Raw genomic sequence first — 26,052 nt, forward strand, 5'->3', positions numbered from 1 at the left:
GTCTTCTTTTATGTTTGTCCCTCAGGATTTATTCCCTCTGTTACACTGACTGTTTGGTCTCTAGAGAGCTCCACAGGGTGAAATGTGGTATTACCTGTTTTTATGGTCTTGGCATGAACTCAGAAAAATAAGAGATATAAAGTAGCTCTGTTCAAGAATGAGAGACGGAACAAGGTGCAAGTTTCCTACCTGTTTCGGGACTCCATTTAATCTGCCTTCTCCTCCAGTGTTTGCTTTTCTCCCAAAGGAGATTTCTTCTCCTTCCCTTCTCTTCCACATGGCAATTAGTATAACTGCCTTCTGAAGCACTTTCTGGAGGAGCCTGTCTCCTTGCCTGACTCTACAGGACATCAAGAGCAGTGACCAGCAATMCATGGTCTGTGGATTCCTAGGGGAAATCCCACAAACTACTTCTAAAGGGCCTGTGAAAAGTAAATAGAAAAAGAAAAGTCTACCATCTGCAGGCTTAAATCTGCTATTGTGGGTCTACATTGCCACTAGGCATTTTTTATAGAAAGTTTACAGATCCCAGATAAAAGCTTGGAAGCTCCTGACACACAAACACGTGCTTCACTAGGCAGAAATTACACCTTGCGATCTCCTTCCCTGCCCCACAGAGCTACATGGACCAGACCAATTAGGGGTCACAGGCATTTCCCCAAATCTCTGTCTACTTTGGGGAGTTACCTGGACATTCTCTTCAAGTGTGTGTGCATGTGGGCAGGGGGCTGGCCAGGAGTGATGGGATCTAGGAACAGCGGCTTGGTTCAGGGCCAAAAGGCCACGAAGTCTACAGCTCTTCTAGGCATGTTGAAAGCTTTCGTTGCTAAATGCCTGTTGCACGCAGACTAAGGTGGACAACTCTAGCTAATATAAATGGCTAAAATATGAATAAAGTAAGTGGGACCTAACAGTGCATTAATAAAACTGGTTGGAGCTAAGCATGGCAAAGGCAGACATGAAGTTTCATGCAACTCTATGCAACTTTGCTACAGAACTTCAGTCACCAAAGYGCCTCCTACTAACATAGTCCAGAGACTTTCCTGGTCAAAACCCACCAGTTATGTCAAGCTGTAGACATGACCAAAATTACCAATTCCCATTTGCTTGCTTGCTACCAAAGGTCYCAGTTCAGCTACTTTCATATATACACTGTGCTCCCTTGCAAGGTTTCTTTTCTGTATTAATAAACAAAACTTGGCATGCAATAATCTATACTGCGGAACTGTCAGCTTGTCCGTATCTTGTGCTTTGCCATCCAGTGCTCTCCCAGACTGTACGCAGGCATGGGTTGAGGGAGAGCATGAGCCAGTACCTCAAGTCCCTATACAGGAGAGGTCAGACACCTTCTCCTTACAGATCATTTGGAGGAAAGGAAAAAAAAAAAAAGGTGCCAGCATATGACACAGCTCCTGAGGAGTTCTTAACTAAAAGAATAAAAATAAAATTGAAACAATTGTCAAGCCTACTGTACCTTTTAGGGCTTTTGGTCTCTATCTCTCTCCTGCAGACAACTCAGGGTCTTCCTTCTCCAGCAGCCACTCTAGATATTTCTGGAATTCCTTGCTTCAGTTACATCCCTTAACAATTTAAGATGTTAGTTATCCTTTGTATGAGATAGTTCCCTGCCACCCTTCTTCAATTATTTCTAGCTCCCTGAATTTTAGATTAGAATTTAGACCAATACTGTSCTATTAATAAACAATGGTCCATTGACCCTGGAGATATCTGAACAGGAGTAAATCTGTCTTCATTATGACCAATAAGATATTGTCAATATCGTTATTTTCCCCGTTTTAAATTCAATCTTCTCTATCTTTTCGACCAACTCTACTCCCCACTGACTATTAATCCTTTCAGGAGTGAGACAAGTCTCCTTTATCTCAACTCACATCTCTCTCCCAGTGAAAACAAATCCAACACCCATAACCTTGCTTCAAACACATTACTTTTTGCGCTATACGCTGTTCTCTATGGTTTAAATAACCTCATGGTGGTAAGGTTATTTAAACTGAGGTGGTTCTTTTCTTTTTCCACACAATTCCTTTCATCAYTATTTCAGGCAGAGCATACACGCACTGTGCAGGGACGAACAGCATAAAGATCCCTCAGCCAACACAGAGCAGAGCCAGGCCCCCAGAAGCAGCCAACTCCATGCCAACACAACAGCGTGGGTCTACGGACAACACAACCTGTGGCATTTGCTCAGCATCTTCCCACACTGACTGTAGGCAGAAAATCAGAAGAAGGTCAAGACACACAACTGAGTTACCATGTAGGAAGTTCTGTCCATCAGCTGGGCTGTGCTAACTGGCAACATCTGTGTTACTCATCCATTACAAACACAAGGTAGAACTTTGCTTAACCATCTTTCACTGAAGTTCATGCTAACATAGCTTTGTATTTGCAGAGGGCTCAAAGCATGCCCACGGCAAACTGCTGTGGGGCAGCTGATACASGGGCCTGACTCTTTAGCAGCATTTTTCATACCATGAAAATACACTGAAACCTAYATCAAAGCCTTAAACAACTCCACTGCAGCGCTATTCTGCTCTGTTCTTCTGACACTTGCTTCTCTCCATGCACATTCGCTCCACGCATTCTCCTCTGGTGTTTTAATCCACTTTCTTTCATGCTACTCTTAAGCCTGGAACTACCTCCTACACCTCACATTTCAGTCATATTATCATTTCTTCTACCTCTACATTCTTTTTATCCCTGCTATTATACCTCACTGCTTTAGCTAGTCTTTCAATAATTCATGAGAGGAACCTCTTTTTCCACTGGATTGTTAGCTTCCGTGTAAAATTAACAGAAAGCTAAATACTAATTAATATTTTCATAGCATCCAACTAACTTTGGTCATCTCTGGGTACACTTTGACAACACTGAATGACACTTAGGATGACTCATGTTATAAAAAAAGCTGAGAACATAACCGAAAAGCAAATAGTCCAGAAATAACTCAAAGAAGAGACAGCCTGGCCATGACAACTGTGTTGAAGCACACAGCACCTTTTCTTTAGAGGCGTTAGGGACTGGAAAACGGGCTGATTCCCTCTGGCTTTCTGGACTGAAGGAACTCAGAAACACCTTGCTGACTTGTAGCTTCTTTCTGCTTAGGCAGCTGTTGAAAAATCCTGCCCTAGGATCAGTGCTCACTCCCCTCTTCTCTGCAACTGGCACCCGACTACTGACCTACACTGCTGCAGCAAGACACCTCTAATCAAAACACTACTGTTTTGCCTTCCTGYTCTTTTTTACATCACAGTGTTGCTTGCCTTTTATTTTCCTGTTCTGTTTGCAAATACCCAGCATCTTCTCTTAGATTTTTGCAGGTCCTGGCAGAGATGGTAACTGTTCAGTTAGGTACAGGTGTGTTTAAGTTGAGAGTTGTTTTCATCAATTTTAATAATTCTCTTCCTTCACTGTCAAGGCAGAGGTATGACTATTAAAAAAAGAACGACAAGGAATCAGAGAGGTCTTTTGGATTCACGTATGGAATTACCACCATTTTCTGAACTTCTGGCATTCTCTATGTCAGACATTGACATGACAGAGCTCATGGCACAGTCTCTGAGTATTTACCYGAGAGCAGAAAACTACGGGGTGGTCAGAAAGTGGAATTTTCTTAAACTCTCACCTTCAGTCTAGCTTTTAGAAAGTCTGTATCTGAAGAAACCTACCTCTCCCAGGATCTGATTTACATAGAGAGCAATCTCATATTCCCGTACCTCTATATAAATAAATGACTAAACTGAAATACTGAATATTGTAAGGTCTTGTTCATTTACATTTTCTTTTTTTCTCTGAGATTACCCTGCAGACCTCAATGATTAACTACTTACTTATACTCTTTTGGAAAAGCAATTTCTTAGCTGCAAAGAAGTCAGAGTAAGATCCAGAACCGTGGCAAAACACATCTGCCGTTTGCTTCAAAGAAATAGAGTTGCACAGGCATTTCTGCAGCACAAAACARAAGCTGTTTTGCTTAAGATGGAAAGTTGCTGTGCTGGTCTAATGCATTTCTTAACGCACGTCACTATAGATTTCTGTGTAGGTACATCGCTTTTCCTACAGCTTGGATGGGTTACCACTCTTAAGTTTGCAGGGYCTGGAAATCTGGATAAATTGCTCAGTTACATCTGACAGTACAACAGGTTGGAAATAGTGAGGAAATCTTGATCAAACACAACTTTAAGATTACCTCCAGATTTTTAAGCTCTGTGACCAGGAACCTTTTTTGTTCTYTGTTTGCACAGTGCCTAGTTCAATTGGGTCCTGTCGTGACTAGGGCTCCTAAGTGCTACAGCAATACAAATAATAAATAAAAAATAATAAYACATAATATATAACCAATAAGTACTGACTTTATACCTTGTTTTTTAAAGACCCACTGCACCCCAGCAAATTCTTCAAAAATAYGGTAACAAAGTTACCAAAGTTGCGAGACAAATGCAATTTGCTTGATGTAAGTGTTTAATTTTAAGGGTTAAGCGGCTRTGAAAYTCTTTAATGATATTGCTTCATCAGCCCTGAAACGAACATGGACCAGGGAGATGTAACCGGCTTGGGCACAGCCTTGGGAGTCCAGCAGAAACTGGGAGGAAACATTTGTGCAGAAGCCGAGGCAGTGAATACACGAACAGCTTCTCATTTCCGCTGTCTATCTGCATGCTAAAAGGAACTGGATATGGGAAGAGAACTCCAGCATTATTTTTTTTTTTTGGTGTTGGCCTTTACATTTGGAAAAAAACAAAACAAAACAAAGAACAAAAAAAACCCAAACAGAGAAGGTAGACAAACTGTAACAAAAAGTTTCCTGTATCCCCTATGGCTATATCTCATTTTTCCCAAATGACTGCTGCATGAAATTCAAAATTTCAAGACTGGGGTTTGAGAGCAAAATCACAAATTAAAAAGGAGACATTTAAAAGATAGAATTTCCTCGGGGTTTCATTCTTTCTCCACTCCGTAGCGAGGAGAGCAAAAATACAATCCAAAAGAGGAGAGGAGAAGTCAGACGGGATCAGAACGTCCAGTCTTGCAGCCTGTCTCCCGTTCTGCGAATCGGTCCGGTAGGTTATTTGAGAAGCAGTAGAGGCTCCGATAGAAAGCAGGCAGCAGCAAACACAGGCATCGTCTCGCCCTCCCAGCGGCGCTGAGGTCTGTGCAGTCGCAGTCTCTGGCTCCGGGAAGGAGAGTTTTTCCTTCCCACACTTGTTACTGTCTTCCAGTGTGGGAGAGGGGAAGAGAGYGTCTGCCAGAGACGGGGCTCTGGCTTTTGGGGGACTCCCCTCCCTCCGCTCGGCTAAAAGGAACTCAAGTATTCCAGTGCAACCTCGTATACAAATTTATACTGTTCCTGAAAGAGAGAGCAGAAAGCGGTGGCAGAAGGACACAGGTGAACTCTTCCAGAGCCTCGTTCCACAYGCTGACGAGAACCACCCCCCTCTCCCTTACTTATACCGTTTGGCAGGAGCAGGCAAACATTAATTGCATTTCTACGGGATGCTGAATGCATGTTACTAAGAGATGTTATAGTCAACGGGAGGGAGAAATACCCGAAGAGGCAGGCAGGACACAGGCTATTCGTTATTTCCTCCATGCCCTCATCGCAGGCACCGCCTTGGAGGCAAGAGCTCGGTTTGATCAGTTGAGATGCTTGAATTCAGGACAGTTTAATCTCTTCAGCTGCAGGCAGCAAGGCCCTGGGGTGGGGCTGCTCTCCCTTCCCGGTTTCGAGGCATGCCTAGCTCTGGGCGCTGCGTGTGCGCAGGAGGAGGACTCCCAGCCYGCCCCGCAGCCGCGGGGACACGGCTTGGGGCTTTAAGCTCCTGGGGGCAGCTGGATGYGGGAAGCACTACTCATCGCTCCCCCTCGTCTCGGGGAGAGAAGGAGGAGAACCCGCCGATTCATCGYATGTGCTAACAACGGGACTGGCTTTAATTCTGATGGCGTTAAACGAAGACTGGTTTTGRTTCACCAAGCTAAGCCAGGCAGCTCTTTAGCTACCCTGACGTGCCCCTGCCTACGCTGGGTGGGCGAGGCGCAGGAACCGAGCTTACCAGCGACTCCACCATGTTGGATTTGTTATTCCGCAACGTTTTCACTATGTGGAACACATCGATGATATTTTGCTGTTGGATCATTTCACACACGCTGCAGATGGCACAGAAGGTGCCACTGCGTCCCCCGCCGTTCCTAGGTGCAGAAGGAAAGAGGCAAYAGGTAAAGCTAGCCAGGGCCTAAGCAGTGGAAATAACGGACGGCAGCAGCGCAGTGYGAGATGGGGTGGAAGGACCAAGTCGATCCCCGGCGGCGGCAGACAGCCCCAGGACCCCAGCGCTGCTCCCGCTGACCTGGCCACGCAACAGGAGAAGCCCTGCCGTGACCAGGGCTGGACACTTGGCACTGCTGCTTCTGGGGGTCTGGGCTGCAATCATGAGGTCTACCTAAATCCCCATTTACACGACACAAAGCAGCAGAGCCTTTTCAGCGACTCCTCATTACGCTTGGTAAGCCTCTGGGCCAGGATGCTAGGCTGTAGCACAATATTCAACTTGAATTGTATTGCAAATGTAATTTAACTTCATTTTCCCCAGCGGAAGCCTGGCAGCCCACCAGATCTCCAGATCTATAATCAGCGCTCGTCAGACAGCACACGCAAGGTCGCAAGCATTTTCCAGTCCGACTTACAGGCAGTGGACGACAGTGCGTCCRTCCCTCCCGTCGTACTGCTCCTGCCACTTCTCCAACCGTCTGACCACCTTCAGGAGGGAGCGTTTGGAAGGAGGGGTGTCCCTGTATGCCGGCCAGCCAATGTACTGCAGGTGCTGAACGATACGGTATCCATCCTGGGGCTAAAATAAATAGCATTTTCAAGATGACAAATGAAATGGGTCAAAAAGCAGAGAGAGGGTAAAGCAGGGTGCACTGGTGATGAAGCACTGTCCCTCCGAATTTGGCGTCATCAGTGTCAGCAACCTTCACTCTGGATACCCGACACAGTGGGGAACAAGGACTTTGCAAAAGCCTGGAAATAATGGTGATCTCAGATACTACAGAGCTGGGCAAAAACGAGGTGCTGTTTACAATAGAGAATCAAGTCTCATCAAACTGGAAGGAGAGATCAGATATGTCTTTCCTGGAAGCCTGCGCTGGAGGTTAGCTGTGCCACTTGAGCACCCTCAGAATATCTCTGGGGACCACAGAAGGAAAGGAGCCTCATATAGATTTTAGCAAAGCTGTTGTTGAATACAGATGGGCGCAGAGAGCCATGAATTTACAGCAGCCACCCTGAAAGCTCTGCATTTGCTCGCTAGTTTGCAGTGTGGGAGCCACAGAGGCTTAGTGTTATTAGCTACCTATTGTCAGGGCTGTCCCCAGTTCACAGGCAGCTGCCTTGGGATATTGGCAAGGTGAATATGTATCTGATTTATCCACTCATGTAAATGGACCACAGSGTTCAATCTGTAACGGCATAACTGAATTGCTGCATAGAGTCTACCGCACAATCAGAGACTGATGCGTTAAATAGGAAGGAAATGTAATTTCTGGAACCTGTTTCCGTTTCTGATTAAAAAAAAGAAAAAAAATAGAGGTATAATCAATCTGGGAAACAATTACTGAGTGAAAAATCATCTGCTGAAATCAAGGCCASTGCAGCCCTTAAGTTGCATCGCTTGGGTCCAGCGCGCAGATAAACTTTGTCAGTACCATTTCAGCCACCCTGGGGCTGCAGGAGGCAGACAAGAAGCTGCTTGCAGAAATGGCAGTTGCTTATTTATGGGAAACAGCGGCAACTGGGAATGCCAGTCCAGCCAGTAAACACTGCATCTGTCTTCAGAGACAAAGCTACTGTAAATGTCCTGCATAGTGGCTGACAGACGGAGAGCAGTTGACATTATCCTAGTTTATTTCCTACAATATTGATGGTTTTACGTTGGCTACTAGGTGATTAATTGTTCTCAAATACACACAGAAAATGCATTCCATTAAACGCAGGTTTCCAGCTCGTATCATCCGCTTGCTGCTCTCGGCCAAGAGCATCTTACTAATGTAGACTGATGTAACTAAATGTTAATTAAAGGAAGTAGCTACTAAATTTTGCACTGGAAACCTGTTCCTAGGTGAGAGATTCAGCATCTCTAAACCACAACTCTTAGTTCCGGCTCTTCCTCAAGCTAAAATATATTTCACAGAATAAATGAGCAAACTCGTATTTCACTATCTTACCCTGGCCATGTTGCAGATCCGGAATATCCGGTTGATGATATCTTCATCAATGTCTGCTGAAACAAACTCTACTTGAATGGGGCCATAACAGCAGGATGTCTTCTCCGGCCAGTACTGCATGCAGAGCTAGTGAAAACACCACAAGAAACAGAAAGCATGTTAACTATTAACAAGGAACCTTATGGTAAGTCTTCTTTCCATTCAAATTTATATCCAGTTCAAATCTGTAACCAATCCTGGAATTCTTTTTTTTTTTTTTAAATGCACAATCTTTGCTCATGCTGATGTTACTGAATTGAAAGTATAAAAAAATCCTAACCACACAGATTTTAATCTAAGTATGTGAAATCCATCTGGAAATAGATTGTGGCAAAAAAATATTTTGTATGAGATCTCATTAGCAGTTCCTGCTGAGATTGTATTTCTTTGTGCTTTCTTCCTCCTATTTTCAAGTGTAATTTTTGAGAAGTTTTGAAACCCCCAGATGCTCATCTGAACTTGATCTCGAACTATTCAAGTTCAATCATACTCAGTAATGACGTCAAGTGTGTGCATGCCACTGCATTAATTCTGCATTCCCATTATTCCCTTGATCATATGGGATTAAATTTGGGTGGGATAGTCATGCAATCTTATGCATCCTTGCCCTTGGTAGTTTTGCAAGATTAAAAAGTAAGCCAAGAGCACATAAACAAGTCCTCCTTTGAAGGCTGTCTTTACTCCTCATTCAGACTGTCAAGCAGCCTACCGATCTCCTCTCAAAGCACTTGTCCGATAGGTAAGGAGATCTGAGCTGCACAGATGCTTTAGGAAACCACCTCGAAGTGCATCGGACAGAGAAGAGAAAGATCTGTCCTAATATTACAAATCTGCTTTCCACAAAGCAGGCCTGTGAATGGCCATCTACCCATATGCATACTTTTACACAGTGCTTAAAATGGTCTGCTATGTTCTCTGAACTCTAAATGGTTTTATTTGCATTTTTTTTACTGCAGAGTGGACTACAGGTTTACTTCTCTATTTATTTTAACTCTTCTCTTCATTCCAGCCACAGCTTTTACGTAAGCGATTCCTGTGTTTGTGTTTTCAAGCCAGCTGTCTGCATCCCCAYGAGCAGAGCACACCCCATTCAAGTGCACTAGTATGGTATTTGCATGCAACTGCAGACCAGCAATTTGGTAATAGTTATGGTATAGGGCTCAGATTAGGTAATGATGAACAGTGAGATGACGATGATGTTGTCATACGATGACAGCGCAAGCACTACAGCGTAAGACAGCCGAGTTTCCTTTTCAGAAACCTCACTTCACAACTGGTATCGAACTTCCACACCATGCCTTGAGAGCTCATATAAACTTTACAACCATCCTTTACTTCCAGGGCGAGGAGTATGTTTTTGGCGTTGGCTGCAAACCTGAGCTAGTTGACCCCGTGCTAGGTAACTGTCAAACGGGCTTTGTGCATTGCCGAATCTCCTTTTCTGTGCCTACAAATTCTCTGTTAAAAACTGAAATTGCCAAGATGAAAAACAAGGCAGGTAAAGTCTTGTGCACAGAGATAGTCAACAAGAACAACACTGGTCTGAGGCTGATAATTTCCTGTTTTCCGAAAACAAAGCATGAGAAAGTGTGTCTAGTTTCCAGCAGGAAAAAAGAAAAAGATGAAATCCGTGTACGGATCCAACGCCAAGACTCAGAAGCAGGCTGGGAGAACCTGATCGACGGTATGAAACGCACAGGGTCCCGGGTTCCTCGCACGGAGCGTCAGGACTCGGGCACTGGCCGCCTGGAGAGCCCGCGGCAGAAAGGCTGGAACGCAGCGCTCCGGCTGCGCATCGAAACGAAATCCCACAGCGCTCACCCTGAAGGGAGATCCCCTCAGCGAAAGTGTGATTGGTTTCTCCATTACCATCAAAAAAAGGGCCCAATAATCTCGCTGTCTTTGAGTGTGGCAAGATTCTGAAGGCAGCGAAGAGACAAATGAAAAATTAAGCCATAAAGTACCTAGTACTTGAGGGTTCTTCTCCTCTTGTTTAACGAGTGCTGTAATGGATGAATTAGCAATGCCAAATGCACTCTTTATACAAATTGCATGATTACCCTTTTTTGAAAGCTGTTATCTTCTGCCACTCATCAGCAAGGTGGCTGGAAATTCTCGTACAGAAGGAACGGGAACTACTCCTCACCCAGCGAGACCTACTTCTGAAATAACGTTACGTTCGGTAAGAAATCAACTCGCACACGACTCCGGAAAGGAAAAAAAAAAATACATAGCATCATATGCTTCTCCAGAAGCTACATCGACTAACTACACTTCTCTACCCTATAGAATTTCATTGGGAATCTCAGGGAAAAGGCTCTTAAGCTCCTTCAGTATAATTTCAGCATCTCTCTTGCTTCCATTCTTCTGGAATGCCATGGGAACAGGCTTGCTGACTGCACTCTTGCAGTTCTAGTTGGGATCTCAGAAAGTGATGGGCAAGCAGGAAGACACTGAGGTTCTGGGTAGGGAATTACATTTTTCTGAACCAAAGGAAAAGGAAAATAAGAAAGAGAAGAAAGCAGGTTTGGGAGGGAGTCACAGGCCTGCAAATACAATGTACTTAGACAGCTAATCCCTGCTAACTGCAATGAGAATGAGCCGCTTTAGCAGGAGCCAGGCACCTTAATATCTTTGTGGATCTGGCCTTTATCCTTCATTGTACCCTAAAACCTTATTTATTCCTTTCCAGTTCCCCTTTTGTATTTTTTTTTTTTTTAACCACAAGAAAATGGCAGCAGAGATTCCCCTCAAAATCTTTTGGATTTGAGGAGAAAGTCACACAACAGAAATGACAAACAAATCACTTACCTGTGCTGTGTCCATCTCATTCAGCATCACGATGGAGGAGCAGTTATAATCAAACACCAGCCTCCAGAAGTCTGCTATGGTGTTGGGCAGAGGGTGCTGGGTTACAATAAAGGCAGCAGGTTGCTTGTGGCTCTAACAAAAGAATAAGATTAGTTAAAAAAAAAATTCAATCAACTTTTATTCAGACGAATATTATACCCAGGAGGCTATGGCTAGGCAATCTGAGCCATTTAACCAGATTATACAAATCACATATCCTTCTCCTTGTTATCGCCGTGCAATGAATGAATGTCTCATAATGGGATTCTTTTGCTCCCAATGAAGACATTTCATTAAAGGAGTGTCACAAGAGCAGAGATTACCCAAATCAATTATTTATATTTTGAGACTCAGCAAATAATTCTAATTCTACTCTTACTACTACTACTACTACTACTACTACTAGTAATATTAATAATTAGCAAGAAAATAGCTGGAAGCAAAATGTTATCCTTTCTGCTGCTGGGGCCTCTAGGAACTACAGAAGGGATTAGTCCCCCGTCTGCTATAGCTCCCTGGTGGCACAGTGCCACAGAAACGGCTCGTCTGGATTTACAGACATCCCCTAAGAGCACGTGGGGCAGTATTCAGAGTCTGGCAGACCGGCATTCGACGGCTGCCGCTATTCCTCCTCCTYGAGGAAGCCCTCCAGCCTCCCGGGCCGCAAAGGGAGGGGAACGGTGCGCCCAGGCTCCACGGGGCCACGTTCGGGCATCTCCRCAAGGCACGCCGACATCGCGGAGCAACGGGGACCGGCTCCGAGCGTTATCGCCTTCCCGCTGCGGCGGGCAACGCCCGGGTGAGCCCACAACCTGCACGACCCTCTGTGCCGTACGACCGCGAAGCAGACTTGAATCAAAAGGAACAATAACGCTTGGTAAAAGACAAATTAAGATTTTGGTTTTACAACACAGAAAGAAAGAAATACCCAAAGTATTAAGATGACAGTTGTTAGGGTTTGCAGTTTCTCCTCCACAGGAGCCAGTTGTGGGTGGAAGTGCCAAGCAGACTATTTTGGGGATGGGAGAGGGTGCCGCGCACGTTCTGCACCTTTCTAACAAGTTCACAGGGTGGCTGCAACATGCTTCTGAGCGCACACGGGCGAGGAGGGTGATGGGGAATGAAGTAAAGAGATGGGAAAGGAAAACTGTTGGGAAACCACCAGTCTGCAACAGATTTTCCTCTTTCTTCCTACTCTGCATTTCAAACGTAGGAGCACCAATATGGATTTAAAGCTATGTTGTACAGATCAAGACAGGCAACAGAGCAGTACATAAAATGGAGAAACTTATTGCCTTCATCCTCCCCTCCAAAAGCAAACCCTAGAGTTAAGAACACGGTAACGTTTCTGCTAATTTATTTCATTATGCACCGATATAGCAGATTGCATAATTGGCTGAACAGTCGGTTGAAGGTATTATCCGTTTGTGGGTTTTGCCAGTAGGAGAAAAAAGAAACACAGCCCACCTGTTTCTTTGCTCTAAGCGAGGAGTCAGCCTCCCTGTCCTGTTTTAAAGGGAAGGAAGCTGACACACGGAGATCTTAATTAGGCATGTAAGAGAGCATTGGTACGATCTTGGAAAGAAAATACTTCCATCTTTCTCCAAGACGTGAGTTAAATACAAACCTACTAGCACTTCTGTATGGCATGAATCAGACACGTGGGTACAGCCCCTTTGCTTAAGAAGCATGTTCAACTGCTTTAGGGGAGGGAGAGGGACGGCCTTTCACCTTTCTTCGTAACAAGGCATTTTGCTGACGCAAACGTGACACTGAATGGTTGTCACAGCAAAGACCCCAAGGTCTGTTGACTTGAAAGGGACAGAGGATGTGAAGAGAAAAGGCCGGGAGTCTTGAAATCTCCTGGGTAGAATTTCTGTCCTCTGCGGACAGCAGCAGCCCTTTGGCCCTGCTCTCAGAGAAGGTTTTGCTCAAATCCAGAAAGCGTGTAGGCTAATACTTTTTCTTTCAATTGAGTTGGTTCATTCATCCTTATCCTCATTCTTCAAATGAACAACAAAAGGATGGAGCTGAGTGCCTGGACTGGGTGGTGGTCGGTACAGGTCCCTAACTGGTATTCTTGGGAGCTAACTGGTATGGGTATTCCCAAAAGCTAACTCAAGGCACAAGAGGCCAGTTTCTTAGGGCTCTGCAGCTAACAGACTGAGACAGTCTTCAGCACGGCTCGAACTGGAAGTCCAGATGAAGTGCTTCACCTTCTGAGGGATCCTCTCTCCTCCAGAGCCTCAATGGCTCTGGAAGCAGGTCCAAATGGCCTTCTGTGTCTAAGACTAATTTTGGTGAACACAGTCCTGAGCAGCCTGCCAGACTGTTTTCCTGAGACAACAGCTGGAGATTTATGCTTCCAAACCCTTTGGAAACCCAATGGTAACCATTCTAGGTGCACCATTACCCTTCCTGCTCTACTACTTCTTCCATCACAACCTTCATGTAAAATGCAGGGCATCCTGCAACTCAAGAAAGAATCGGGAGAGAAGTGAAAAAAAGATAAACATGAGAAACCTGTAAGGGAGTGGTAAATAAAATGATCAGCATTGGGGGTCCATGTGGCCAAGTGTTCCCCAGGACATGCCAGTCTTCACACAAGGGAAGAACAAATGCTACTTCAAGGCTAGGTGGGATAGACGGTCTCTTGCAGAGTCCATGCTCAGTACAAAACTGCAGATGTTAAGCAACTGGAAAACAAAGAATTGCAAGGTCTGTCCCCAGCAGGAACAGCCCAGGAGGATCTGGGATTTAGGCTGTTACGTGACTATGTCAAGAGCTACTGATTCCTCTATGAAAGGATAAATGAGTGTCAGAGGACATCATAGGTGGCTGAATATCAATGACAGGTGAAACATCTCCTTACACAAAAAATATTAATTGGCAGGAATTTTGTAGGGAAGGGAAATGCAAGTTTGAAGTAATGCAGGCTGAAATGTGCACATTCACAAGCCCTGAGAAATCAGAGGAGAATGGATTGTGCTTCGGCAGATTTGCCAAAGCACAAAACACATTAAAAAGAAAAAAAAAAACAAAAGAAAAACTGTTTCCTCAGGCACATTTGCAATGGAAACATCAAAACCTTTCCAAAAAATATCTAAGGTCCATTCCACGACCATTTGACTTAACCTCTTAAATACAGGAGTATCACTGTTCCCCAAAGAATGAGGGACTGAACAAAATTTAAAAAGACTGATCATATTCAACATTACTTGAAAAAAAATGATGACACTTCACCCTAGATCATATTTACACATACTCCAACTGCAATAATTAGGGTCTTTTATAGGCATCTGTGTCCAAAGGCAGTTAGGTATCTTAGTAAAAAAGAAACCATCAACATAATTCACCATACACAAATGACCTGCCCTGCTAGACTCTAGCCTATAAACACAGCAAGGGAAAATGCCTTCAGACAGATTCACATCAGCTTAACTCATATCCTTCAGCCCTGAAGTTTTTTGCACATCTGATCCCTGCACTCCCATAGTCCTAACCACATAGGCTCAAATAAATCACTCTCTCCACACCGCAAACTATTCTTTACAAAAAGCTGACCTGGCAGTTCCTCCTGGTGAACATTTCTCTTCCAACTTACATATCAATCAGTGCAAGGGAAGAGTTGCCCTACCACTTCTTTGTCCATCTGCCTTTCTAAGGTGTAACCCCAGACTGCACACTGATGGGCTTCTTAGTCAAAAATTTTCCACACTATTTCCACACAAAACTACAAAGTATTGTGATAAACCAGAGTCTACGTGACCCATTTTTGCATTTCTGTGAAGGTGACAAAATTCATGTGGCTTTGCTCTGGTTTTGAGACTTCAGCCCAAAAAAACGCAGGAAAAAAAATACCTTTTGCTTTGGATCCACTTCTCCCAGGGAAAAAAAAAAAAAAGAGAGAGAGACAGAATGAACAGACTCAAAGCAAACTAGGACCAGCGTGGACTCTACAGCGCTGCTTACATCCATGAGTGCAGCATTGATGTAGTTACTTGATTCACCATCCACAGAGATGAGGAAAGGCAGGCACCGGTCCAAGGGCAACACATCCATGCAGCGGTTCTTGTCGTGGTTCCTTGGCAGAAGCCCGATGCTGCAGTCTTCTGGCCGAACACGTGGCGTCACAATATTGAGAGTCTGCAAAAAGGGGAGGGGAGAAGGGAAAGACAGACAGATGCAGGCTGAGTATCTTTGAATCACCTCTAAAAAAGACGTCCTCTACACAGTTAGCTTATTTTAAAGCTATTTAGAATAGCAGATCTTTGGGATCCCAGAGAATATGGAAAAGAATAAGCACCGAGGAGCTTGTTGCTGCTATAATACAGGAAGTTTTGCATGTGCTCCTGAGGGGCTCTTCCAAACACCCTAAGTCTAGCATAAATTAAGGGCACTAAACACCTTCTAAGATCTTTTTTTTTTTTCCCCTTAGGGATTTCATCTACAGAAGTTTTGACAATTCCCAGCTCTAAAATCCTACAGCAGTTAGATAACGTTTCTGTTCCTTCCTCGAGATAGGAAACAGCTGTCACAGCTACAAATTGCAGCTTTGTCCCTGTCACTGAGTGAAACTTCCTTGTGTTTATACCATCTCTAGCGTGGAATCACACATCCTTCTCCCTCTTTGGTGGGATCCTGTGCAGAAGTACGGTGAGTAATGACCTGGCCTACCCAGCAGGCAAGGCCAGGTTGAAACCCTCTGGTGGTTCCCAGGTGATTTATCTTAACAATAGATATAAAAATATGTATATATATATATATATATATATATATTTTAACATGAGAAAGATAAGTTGTTGCCTATATTATTTAGATCGCTGTTTTCCTTTTGGAGAGATGCATAGGACGCTTCCCTTACCTAGTCATACCACATCTCCGGGGGCTGGCTGTCAGTCTTTTATCATGATGGATGGTGTTTCTTTAGTGTGATGGAATGTGTTTCTTTAAATCTAGTTTTCTTTTGTGTTAACCATTGTGGGGGCCTCCTGACAAACCAGTCCAGGGAGCTTAGCAGGGGTCGGGAACAGCAAATCAAAGCGAATGCATTTTTAACAGTCTCTTTAGCCTTGGTAGATCAGAGGCGATTTGATGCCATTCTACTTTTAACTGTCATGTGCCCTTTCCTGAATCAACTCCATGTATTAATAGAGTGAACTCCTTTGCAACCATCAGATGAACACACAAAAATTTAGGGGCCAAAAATTCTTACACAGAGCTTGACTTCTGCCACAGAGAGGTTATGAATGGAAAAATGAGGAAGGTCAAACAATCTAATACGCAAGAAAGCATAAAGTATAGAACTTGAAATAATATTGCTACTCTACATTATGTAGGCTGCACGTAGAAGTTCCTTTGCCCAGAAGTGGAAAGCAGGCAGCCGGGAAGAGGGAGCCACATGAAATCGCAAACCTCTGACAGTGCAAATGAGTAGGCAGGCGATGTGTTAGCGATTTACCCCTCTACTTCAAGTCCTTCCCCTCTCTCCCTTGTTTTTGTGCTTAGTTGGATTCTGAAAGCTTTCTGAGCGGAGCTGCTGTATGTTCGGGCAACGTGTACTACGTGAGAAAACCATCCAGTCTTACCTGAGGAGCAGTGGGACCAACATAATACAGACTACTAACAGATCTATAGTTAGATCGACTGGTTCATAAAGATTGTAGCATGAGATAACGTGCTCCGCATTGAAACCAGGCATTTAGGGCTGAAGAACGCTCTAAGCTAAAATCCTGTAAAAATAGCATTCTACAAGTAGACAGAGAACAAACCTCTTATGCAAAGTACAGACAAGCTTTTCCTTCCCATAGGAGCTGCCAGCCCCTGGCAGCTCAAAAGAACAAGCACACGAGCGACAAATCTTGTCTCATATCATGACAAAATAAGCACAGCGAGCGGTGTCTTTTTTTTTTTTTTTTTAATAGCACAACAGAATTTGATAAAGTTAGGCTTTGGTTCCTTCATGCCAGGCATCCAGAACCAGAAACATTTTTACAGATCTGATATCACAGGATAAAACCAGATTTTTTACTTGAACTGCCATCAGCTGGGATCCACAATTTTTATCTCACTGTACTAACCCTGATGTTCGTCTGTAAGGTTTCAAACAAAAAACAAATTATCCCTTTGTGTAGAGAAGGAGAAAAAGCTGTGGAGCAGCAGAGGCATCTGACCCACACTGAGGCTTCCAGAAGTTATTCTACTGCTACAGAAGACACTTTGCTGGGGGATGAGGGACATCTACAGTTAGAGGGTTCTCCATCTTTTTACCATTGATTAAGAACGACCTTAACAAACAGCACCTTGCCCCAAATTTGTCAAAATATYATGTTTTTCCACACACACACACTGGAGCTGGTTGAAAATCCTGAAAGAATTTACAAATATCTCAGGAATAAGAGTGGCAAGTTCAGTTCACTGTTCTGGAGAGAGAGTCCTTTCCTGTGCAAGAGGTACAACTGGCTCACGGCCACTGGGTCCTAAGTCTCGGTTTATTAGGATGGGATGAGCAATGACGTTAGCAGAAGACAGAGCGGCCCCTGTTTCATCGCTTGCCCCAGGCAAACCTCACTACTCCACTAGTTGTGAGTTTTATGACATGTCACTTCAGTTCTGGCCACCAGGTATTTGTGAGAAAGTGCACAGTGAACTAAGGGTTTCAGTCTGCTGAAAATTAGTACTAGAAAAAATAATGTTCACTGCTCACTTTCTCGTTTGTATGAAAGGACGTTAGCAAGTTGAACGACTAGTCAGGACTCGGGAACAGCATATAAGCCAAGAGCCAGTTAATAAGGGACCTTGAGGCATAAATGTTTCTGCATAAATTACAGAACTAAATGAACAACAATATATTTGTTGGAATGAGAAAGTCCAACGTTATCTGTGAAAATTAATACCCTTGCTCTTTCAAAGAGATGGGGAAATTTTTCTTTGCCGAAGGCTGAAAAGCCTACGCTTAAACACGAACCTCAACCTGATCCAGCAGTAACCCAACAAAAATCACCTGAAATCAGCCCCTGGCTCAGTGTCCCCCTTCTCTGCTCTGTTGGAAATTGTCAAACAGTAAAAAGAAATCGATTAAACACACATTTAATACACCAACTGCAACGACTGAGACAGGCGTAAGGAATTACCTGAAATTCATCTTTTATCTGGCTGGAGTTGGTCTGCGGATCTAGTCTGCTGATGTTGTAATATATGGATCTGAACTCACAGACTGGAATGGCCGTGTTGCCACAGAGACATGCCTCCAAAATGGCATCGTGGACAAACACATACTGCTCCTGGACAGTGCAGGGGACAAGACRTTAAAATCATATTTTCAACACAGATCGTGAAATATCACAGTCAAGTTAAATAATCTAGGTTGTCTTTTTTTCCTTTATGCCCGATATGCATATSTGGCTCTGTTTCACGTGCAAATTACACAGTGTGCAATGTGACAGCTTTCGGAGCATATTTCACCCATCATTGAACATGAAGCCTYGTATTCCTTTCAAATTTAAAAGCATGATGCGAAGTCACCAATCTCTGAATGCCTGGACAAAATGGGAGAGGGCCCAGTAGGAAATCGGCGTGCGAAGCTTTTCTGTTCGCAAGCACGAGGCAACGCTCCCTTTGCCGTCACGGATGGACTGTGGCTAGGGCGTATTACACCACCTGCAACACTAACAACTGTACTAGCAGGTCTGCTCCATCTATCTTCTCTAATTGACTTTCGGAGATGCCTGGTATTGCGCATAAAGCTCTTTCCTGAACTACACATGCGATATGAAGCCCAGCTGAGTTAAAAGTCCTGCTCTGTTCCAGACTATTGCCTTGACCCTCAAGAAGGGAAGGTATTAAAGCACATATGTAAAACTTCTGTAGTATGATAGCAGCTCCCTGGAAGTCTGTGCAGCTACGAAAGGTATGTGATGGAGCAGCTTGCTTAATCAGGACCTCAAAGCTGAAATTGAGGATGTTTCACTCATTTCTTAAGCTTGTCATTGATATAAAATGGGTACTACCCGAGTCTGCACTATACCTATGAAGGAGACAGGAGAGGATTCATGAGCGAGTTTTTTTATAAAGCGAGAACAGAATTAAACAGCCTCGCCAAGGCCTGAACTTCAAGATTTGCCCTCCTGTCTTGGAGGCGTTTAGGAGATGCCCGTGAATGCGATTGAGGGCACAGCTGGCCATGGTTAGCCGGAGACAGTCCTGTAGCATCACAGCACAGTGGAAGCCAGCCTCGACTTAATGAATTGCTGGGCTCCTGGCGAGCCGGGGAGCTGACAGGAAAGCGGTACGTTGTAAGAGGAGATGTGCTGGCACCTACCTCCGTCTGTACCAAATTGACCCTTTGGGAGCGCAGCTCTCGCACACAGTTAAATATATCTACCACGCCTTCGTTCTCCGCCATGTCAAGCATGATGTCAATGGCAATAAAGCACCCTGTTCTCCCGGCCCCAGCACTAAAAAAAGAAGAAGAAGAAAAAAAAACAATTAAAGCCTGCATGATCAACGGACCGTGGAGAGGCAGGGCTTTGAGGAGGAGAAAATAACTGTAGCACAGACACAGCTGTCTTCTCTTGGAAGCTGCTCCTCTCTCTCTAATGGGTTGATTTTGGTGTGTGGCTAAATCAGCCTAGCATTTAAGAGAAGGAGGTGAAAAATTTCTTCCAAGGGGAAAGGACCCAGGCAGCAGGAGAAAAAAAATAGCTTTGTTTTCTTGAACATTAACAGAAAAATTATTCGAAGAAAGTATTCATCATGACTTTACAGGCCTGTGTAGCTGTACATCTGTCAGCACAAAGGACACAGGAGAGCAACCTCCAGGTCGCAAAYAGATACAATTCCAGAAAAAAAGCTTTTCAAAGCTTTTTTTTTCTTTTCTTTTTTCTTCATGGGCTTTTTAGAAAGCACGCACATTTACCCAGGTGGGCCTGATGAAAGATGCTCAGTCCTCCACCTCAAACATCTCCTTTCCCTTTTGCATCAGAGAGCTTTTGGGTCCAGAACAGGGTGATTTTGAGGGGTGGGTTGTAAAGTTGTAGAAAAAGGAGCTCAAGGCTACTAAAAAACTTCATTTTAGAACCTCCTGCTGTTTGTGAGAACTGGGTCATCTCCTACTATGTTGTCATCTCCACTGTGTTGTCATTGTGCCCCCCTTCCCTCCTGGGAAATCATCCAAGCCGTTTAGGTGGGAAGGACAGAGAGAGGAGGAAGTCTTCATGCTACTCTGGAGGAAGAAGGAAAACTCAGCTAGAATCAGGGAAACTTCAGTTGCATGAAATTCCAGCAGAGCTGAGAGCAAAGAGATATGAATGACCATAAATTAATGGACCAGATTAATCAACTGCTGAATAGAGAGAAGATATTTTTCATTTGCAGAATTTTAATGAATAAGCGGCATTTCCTCTCCCTTTATCTCTCAGCTTTTCAGAATTTTAACAAATAGTTATAACATTTCTATATTTAGAGGACCCTGGCACTTCATAAATATCGAACAGTAGCATTATCCAGCAAGGCATCGGTAGGGAGAATTTGGTAATTACTACTTAAAGCAAGTCATTAAAATTCGAAAGCAGATAAATAACAGAGAGGAAATGGCATTTATTCATTAAAATGTGAAGGATGAAAATTTTCTCCTTGCTTTGTGGGTGACGATGAATCTTTCCAAGGCCAGACCCATGTCACAGCTCCAAGGAAGTAAATTCAAGCCCTAAGCTGTGGAAGAATTCCCTTCTGCCAGCTCCTGGGGCTTAGCTGTATTTTATTATAAATCTGATTCACTGCTTGCTGAAAAAAGAGACTAAAAAAAAGGTAAGATTTACTAGATTTTCCTTTCTAAAGTGGTTTTGGGATGTATTCTCTCTCTCCTCTTGATCCCACAGCCTGGTGCTACAAGGTAACTGCTGGTGGATTGATCTGGGGTGAGATTTTGGGACAGCTAGCTCTGCTCTCGAGGCTCGTGCTGCACCCCCATCTCCTCTATAGGTCCGGTGCACTTAGCTGTGGTCACAGCACTGCAGAAGTAGCTGCTACAAACTCCAACTCTGCTGTGGCACCAGTCTTTCTTGGCATTTGAGATCGTAAAATAATAAGCGTATACTTCACTGATGGGTTACAAAAGCAACTGTTTTCACTGTGAGGCTGAGAAAAGGATGTTTATGCACATCCAACGCTAAGTTTTTTCTGACGTCTGTTACCATCTTCCAATTCAGTATATCATCCCCATAACAGATCATATAATCCCCTGATCCAATCCAGCAGAACCCCTCCCCCAAACTTTTTTATGCTGCAAATTGGTGCAGAAACCTGGTAATTATTAGGACAGTCCGAGTCGGGAGACCTGCGCTCCCTTCCCGGCTCTGACGCCAGTCTGTGCGCGTCTCCCTGCTCTCCCATCATTAGCATGTCTGATTGCATTTCAGACTTAGCTCTTCACGTCAGGGACACTTTCCTACATATTTATAAAGTGCCTTGCACAGCAGGGCTTTAAGTTCAGCTGGGAAAAGGCAGCGCAGAGGAGCCCACAACAGTAACAGCAGCAGCCTGCGTTAGCGAGTGTGCAATTCAACAGTCTCAATTTTCACAGTTGTTAAAAAAAAAAAGCAGTTTTCCTCAGGCATCTGCCTTTCATTTCCTAGCTGGGAGGCACTGAGCAGATTTTCAGGCTGAATTTCCCCTTCCAGATCCTGGGCTTGGAGGAAGCGAAGATGCACAGTGGATGGCATCCACCCCCAGGAAGACAGAGCTACGTTGCAGATGAGACCGTTGACCCAGGTACAAAGCAACAGTGCAGTGTTCATGGACACAGCAAGGCAAAGTTGCTTTAAAGCTCCCTGTCTGCAGCCCTGCTTTTTTGGTAGCCGTTGTCCCTTCTGCCATGGGAGGTTTGTTGCAAATAATAACCCAAATGGCTGTCCCAGCTATTCACCATTTTCCTAGCTCTGCTACGAGCATCTAAGAGTGTACAGGCCACCCGAAAATTTTCTACAATCTAATAGCCCTCACCGAGCTACTTATATCACCTCCAGTTCATGCCATTTAAGCTCCAGAGCTGCCACTTTGGAACTGAGAACCTGGTTCCACTCTGTTTCCTTGTGAGACAAACTGTACTCTTAAACAAGCAAGACGTAGTTGACTGTTGAGGGGCTAGAAGAGAAAGGAAAAAGGCTTAAAAAGCTGATGGAGTGAAAGGTAAGACAAACCGCTTGCGTACCTGCAGTGCACAACGATAGGTCCTGCTTCGGGGGGATTGAGAAACTTCACTTGTCGAACGAAGCCCAAGAGACCCGTGGCGTAGCAGGGAACGCCGTGGTCCGGCCAGCTGGTGAAGTGGAACTGCCGAATCTCCCGGATCTCATGGTAGCCTTTCTGAGGAGACAACACAGCCACTGTTTTTCCTCCGTCAGGTTGCAACCAGCCTATTTTGACCCCTGCTCCCTTTCCCTGGCGCCGAGGGCTGAACAGGCAGTTAGATCTAATTATGTGCAGGAACGTGTCATATACTGCTTTTCACTCCGAGCGACTTCAAGGTGAAAGAGCAAGAGACGGCATCTCCAATTACAAATGAAGGGGGTAACACAGCTGAGGACCACGAAGGTGAACGCCAGCTCCCTAGTCAAACTTGTCCTAGAGTTCAATACGAGCTGATTAGGAACTTTACAAGGTGACTTTAGTCCCAGCATAGCAGGGCTGCGCTTATTCACAGTCTCCTTTGGCGATATTTCCAAAACCACTGTCAAGTCACTCTCTCAAATCCTTTTCAATGAAGTGAGTATTAATGTTAATCAAAAGGTGCTGAAGCAACAGACTGGGGAATTAAAACTTACAGAGTAGGTATGTCCCGGGCAACAGCAGATTTTCTGACACCTACTGTCAAAAAATCTCAGCTTGAGATTACAGCGAGTGGTGAAATGGGCCAAAACTGGTACCCGGACCCATCTCTTGGCCTTTCTGGTGAGACCAGGTTATTGCTACACCACGGGTATATGACACATAAAGGGTAACAACGAGGTGTCAGTTAGCTACAGCATTTTACCATATAGAAAATGTACGTGGAATCCAGTGTCAGGGGGAGACGAATGTCAAGTCCTCTGACATTAGCATTTTGACATTAGCATGTCCTTTGACATTAACACGTCCTTTGACATTAGCATTTCTTACCAAGTTTCTCAGTGGTTCAACGAAATACAGAGCTGGTGTATTAGAAACCTGGAACAATATTCCCAGTGTGGCTCAGCTGAAGTTCACTCAGTGAGAATTTTTGAAAAGCTTTAAACCAACTCACTGAATGTTTGCACTTTGATGTGGACAGACCTAGAATACTCTGTCATTTAGACTTCCAATTTCTAATGAAACATAACAAAAATCTTCCAAATCCTGCAGATGTGGGAATAAGCCTTATAGTCAAGCCTTTATAATAWTTTTTTTTCCTGTCAGAAAGGGACCCTCCCTTGCATCTAGTTTAATAGGTACCTTTTATCATCTGTAATTCGCCGCTGTAAAACAGCAGTTATTATTCATGGCATGTTGTCAACTACCTGCTGGCTTTTGGATGCATTTAGACTTTATGCACTATGGATTCTACCTTTGTGCCTACATCTAGATGTTCATGCGAAATCATTTGTACAAAACTGGAAGCTACATCAGAAGTTTAGGTTTTTGGAGTGAAACCTATCCAAATATTAACAGCTCCACCTCCAAGAGGATTCGGGATATGTTTCCCAGAGTCCACATTTCAGATGATAAATGAAGTGCTGTATCAGGATTTCAGCTGACTGGAGATTTCCTTACCTTTTGTACAGTAAATGTGCGTATGACATACTCTGCCAATGGTTCTGTCTCAATTAATGTGACTTTAATATCTCCATACACTTCTGTGTCATCTGGCCAGTACCGAACACATTTTACCTGGGGACACAAAGAAAATATTGAGAGGAAATAGCTCAAGTTGAGTCAGCRCTGACCTACCTTGTACTCCACTTTCAAGCTGAAGCTCAACACAAATTGGACTTTCCCCTGGTGTTCAGACCATGTAAAAAACTAGTACATAAGTTAGCTCAAAACTCCTCTACCATAGAGAGAAACTACAGGGAGGACATTTATTCAGCTTCCTCTGCAGTGAATATCAATGCAAAGGATTCATTCAGCTTTTCTTCTTTGATCTCATCTTCCTTAAATTGCCTTATATATGTATGTGTGTATATATATATATATAGTTTATATCAGGTTTACAAAATATACAGAATATAATATATATATATATCAGGTTTACAGAATACCTGGCAGTCATCCTTCTAGCTCAAATAAATGCTTTTTCTAAATACTACTGTAATTCTGAACTCTGTTTAGCTACAGAATTTCAGTTCACAGGGACTATGTGATACTTGTTGATACGTTATGTTTGTTTGACTCTAAGCTTTCCTTATCGGATGTGGACACAAATTTGACATTTTACCAGCTGTGACGTGCCCAAGCTGAGGCTCAAGAAAGAAATCTCGTGATCGTGGAAATACATCCCAAGCTTAGCTACTTTTAGAAGTCACGTGCAAAACTAATAGTAGAAATTCAAGTCAGGGCTATGAAGCTCTAGCAGGGCTATTTAAGCTTACAAAAACTACCAAGTTATTAACTGCTGTAGCACAAAAGACTGGAACAGCACCTAAAAGCTAAGCCAATTAGCTACTGAAAGGTAAGCTTCATATTCCAGTCCCAGTCATAATCAGAAAGGTTTTAATAAATATAAAAATAATGATTAACCTCATAAATTCTTTTTAGAGAGAGGAGTTTATCCTGAACTGAGATGTCAGCAGAAGATAAAATACACAGAATAAATAACAACAAATCAACAGGACCAGGTGGCATTTAACCACGAGATCTGAAGGCAAGCACATACAAAACTGCTGAATTACTAATGGCTGCGAGTAATCCATCACCTAAATTTGTCTTCATACCAAAGGAATAGGAGGTGACAAACTTCACGGCAAAATTTCAAAGCGCTCCAGTCTCCGGCTGAGAATGCTCCTAACCTGAAGACTACCAGGACTGGGGAGAATATGCTGGGAGAAGCATTTTTTCTTATTTCACCCGAATCACAGACAGCGAAGCTGTGGGTGCTGGGGTAGCCACCCAACCCTGCCGGGTGGCCCCAGGTGCCAGCTGCACATGGTCTCATTCTACCCTGGGATAGTGATCCTCTGAAATTTTCAGAAGCTCTAGGCTTTGAAGTGTCATGCAAAGAGCTCTTTTGATCAGGTTCAACACAAGTCACATGTCCTTGTCCCTCTGGAATTTTGTGGGTAGAGAAGTATTAAGATTATACCGGTAAAGAATAATTATTACAGAAGTACATTTTTCTCTGTGTAGTGAAAAAGGAAACAGCTCCTCAGCTAGCATAAATTTGTATAACTCTACTGAAGTCCAGACTTACAGCACGAACAAGATCCTTATTAGTCTGGAAGGGAAGTAGCTAAGTATTACAAAATCTGGCATTTCACAGAAGAACCCCGCGTGGCATAATTCATTCCCTCGCTCCACAAACTACAGCAAACAAGAGGCGCTTCCCTCCCTGCGCATGCCTGGAACATGCCCAGCGCTGGTTTGGCTTTACCTGTTGGGAAAACGGCATCCTTACCCTGCCGACTTCCACTAAGTTGGTGACCATGACAACACTTGCAGAGTTCTCTTGCCAAATCATTCTCCAGAAATCCTTCACCGTCTCTTGCATCGGCCCTGGGCCAGGAGAAAAGACCAAAGGACATGTTAAGAGAGTGTATCGAATGCCAGCAATCCGTTTCAGTTGTTTTCCATCCATTGCCGTGTTCCCATGAAGTCCCACTCCTCCCTTTGGAGTATCCCTCTGTGCTTCAGGGTTACAGAGAGGCAACGGCATTGGGGTCTTTAAGAAATCAGACACCTCATCCTTCCTGGCAT

The 26,052-nt window shown here is 43.9% G+C and overlaps 1 protein-coding gene across 1 annotated transcript in view; it reads right to left on the reverse strand.

Annotated features, from left to right (window-relative positions):
- Window positions 1-5,311: 5,311 nt before the first annotated feature.
- The window catches only part of PTPRT (protein tyrosine phosphatase, receptor type T), a 344,949-nt gene continuing 324,208 nt past the window's right edge, over window positions 5,312-26,052 (reverse strand). Inside the window, exons 25-35 of the mRNA XM_026076804.1 lie at window positions 25,754-25,851; window positions 23,914-24,030; window positions 22,337-22,491; window positions 19,448-19,583; window positions 18,261-18,410; window positions 15,100-15,273; window positions 11,089-11,220; window positions 8,239-8,364; window positions 6,700-6,863; window positions 6,069-6,204; window positions 5,312-5,365 (exon numbers count right to left, since the gene is read on the reverse strand). Of these exons, the coding sequence (XP_025932589.1) occupies window positions 5,312-5,365; window positions 6,069-6,204; window positions 6,700-6,863; window positions 8,239-8,364; window positions 11,089-11,220; window positions 15,100-15,273; window positions 18,261-18,410; window positions 19,448-19,583; window positions 22,337-22,491; window positions 23,914-24,030; window positions 25,754-25,851 (1,442 nt within the window). The remainder of the gene's footprint in view (window positions 5,366-6,068; window positions 6,205-6,699; window positions 6,864-8,238; window positions 8,365-11,088; window positions 11,221-15,099; window positions 15,274-18,260; window positions 18,411-19,447; window positions 19,584-22,336; window positions 22,492-23,913; window positions 24,031-25,753; window positions 25,852-26,052) is intronic.

The sequence above is a fragment of the Apteryx rowi genome, unplaced genomic scaffold (genome assembly GCF_003343035.1).
Source record: "Apteryx rowi isolate R43461 unplaced genomic scaffold, aptRow1 scaffold_44, whole genome shotgun sequence".
Lineage (NCBI taxonomy): Eukaryota > Metazoa > Chordata > Aves > Apterygiformes > Apterygidae > Apteryx > Apteryx rowi.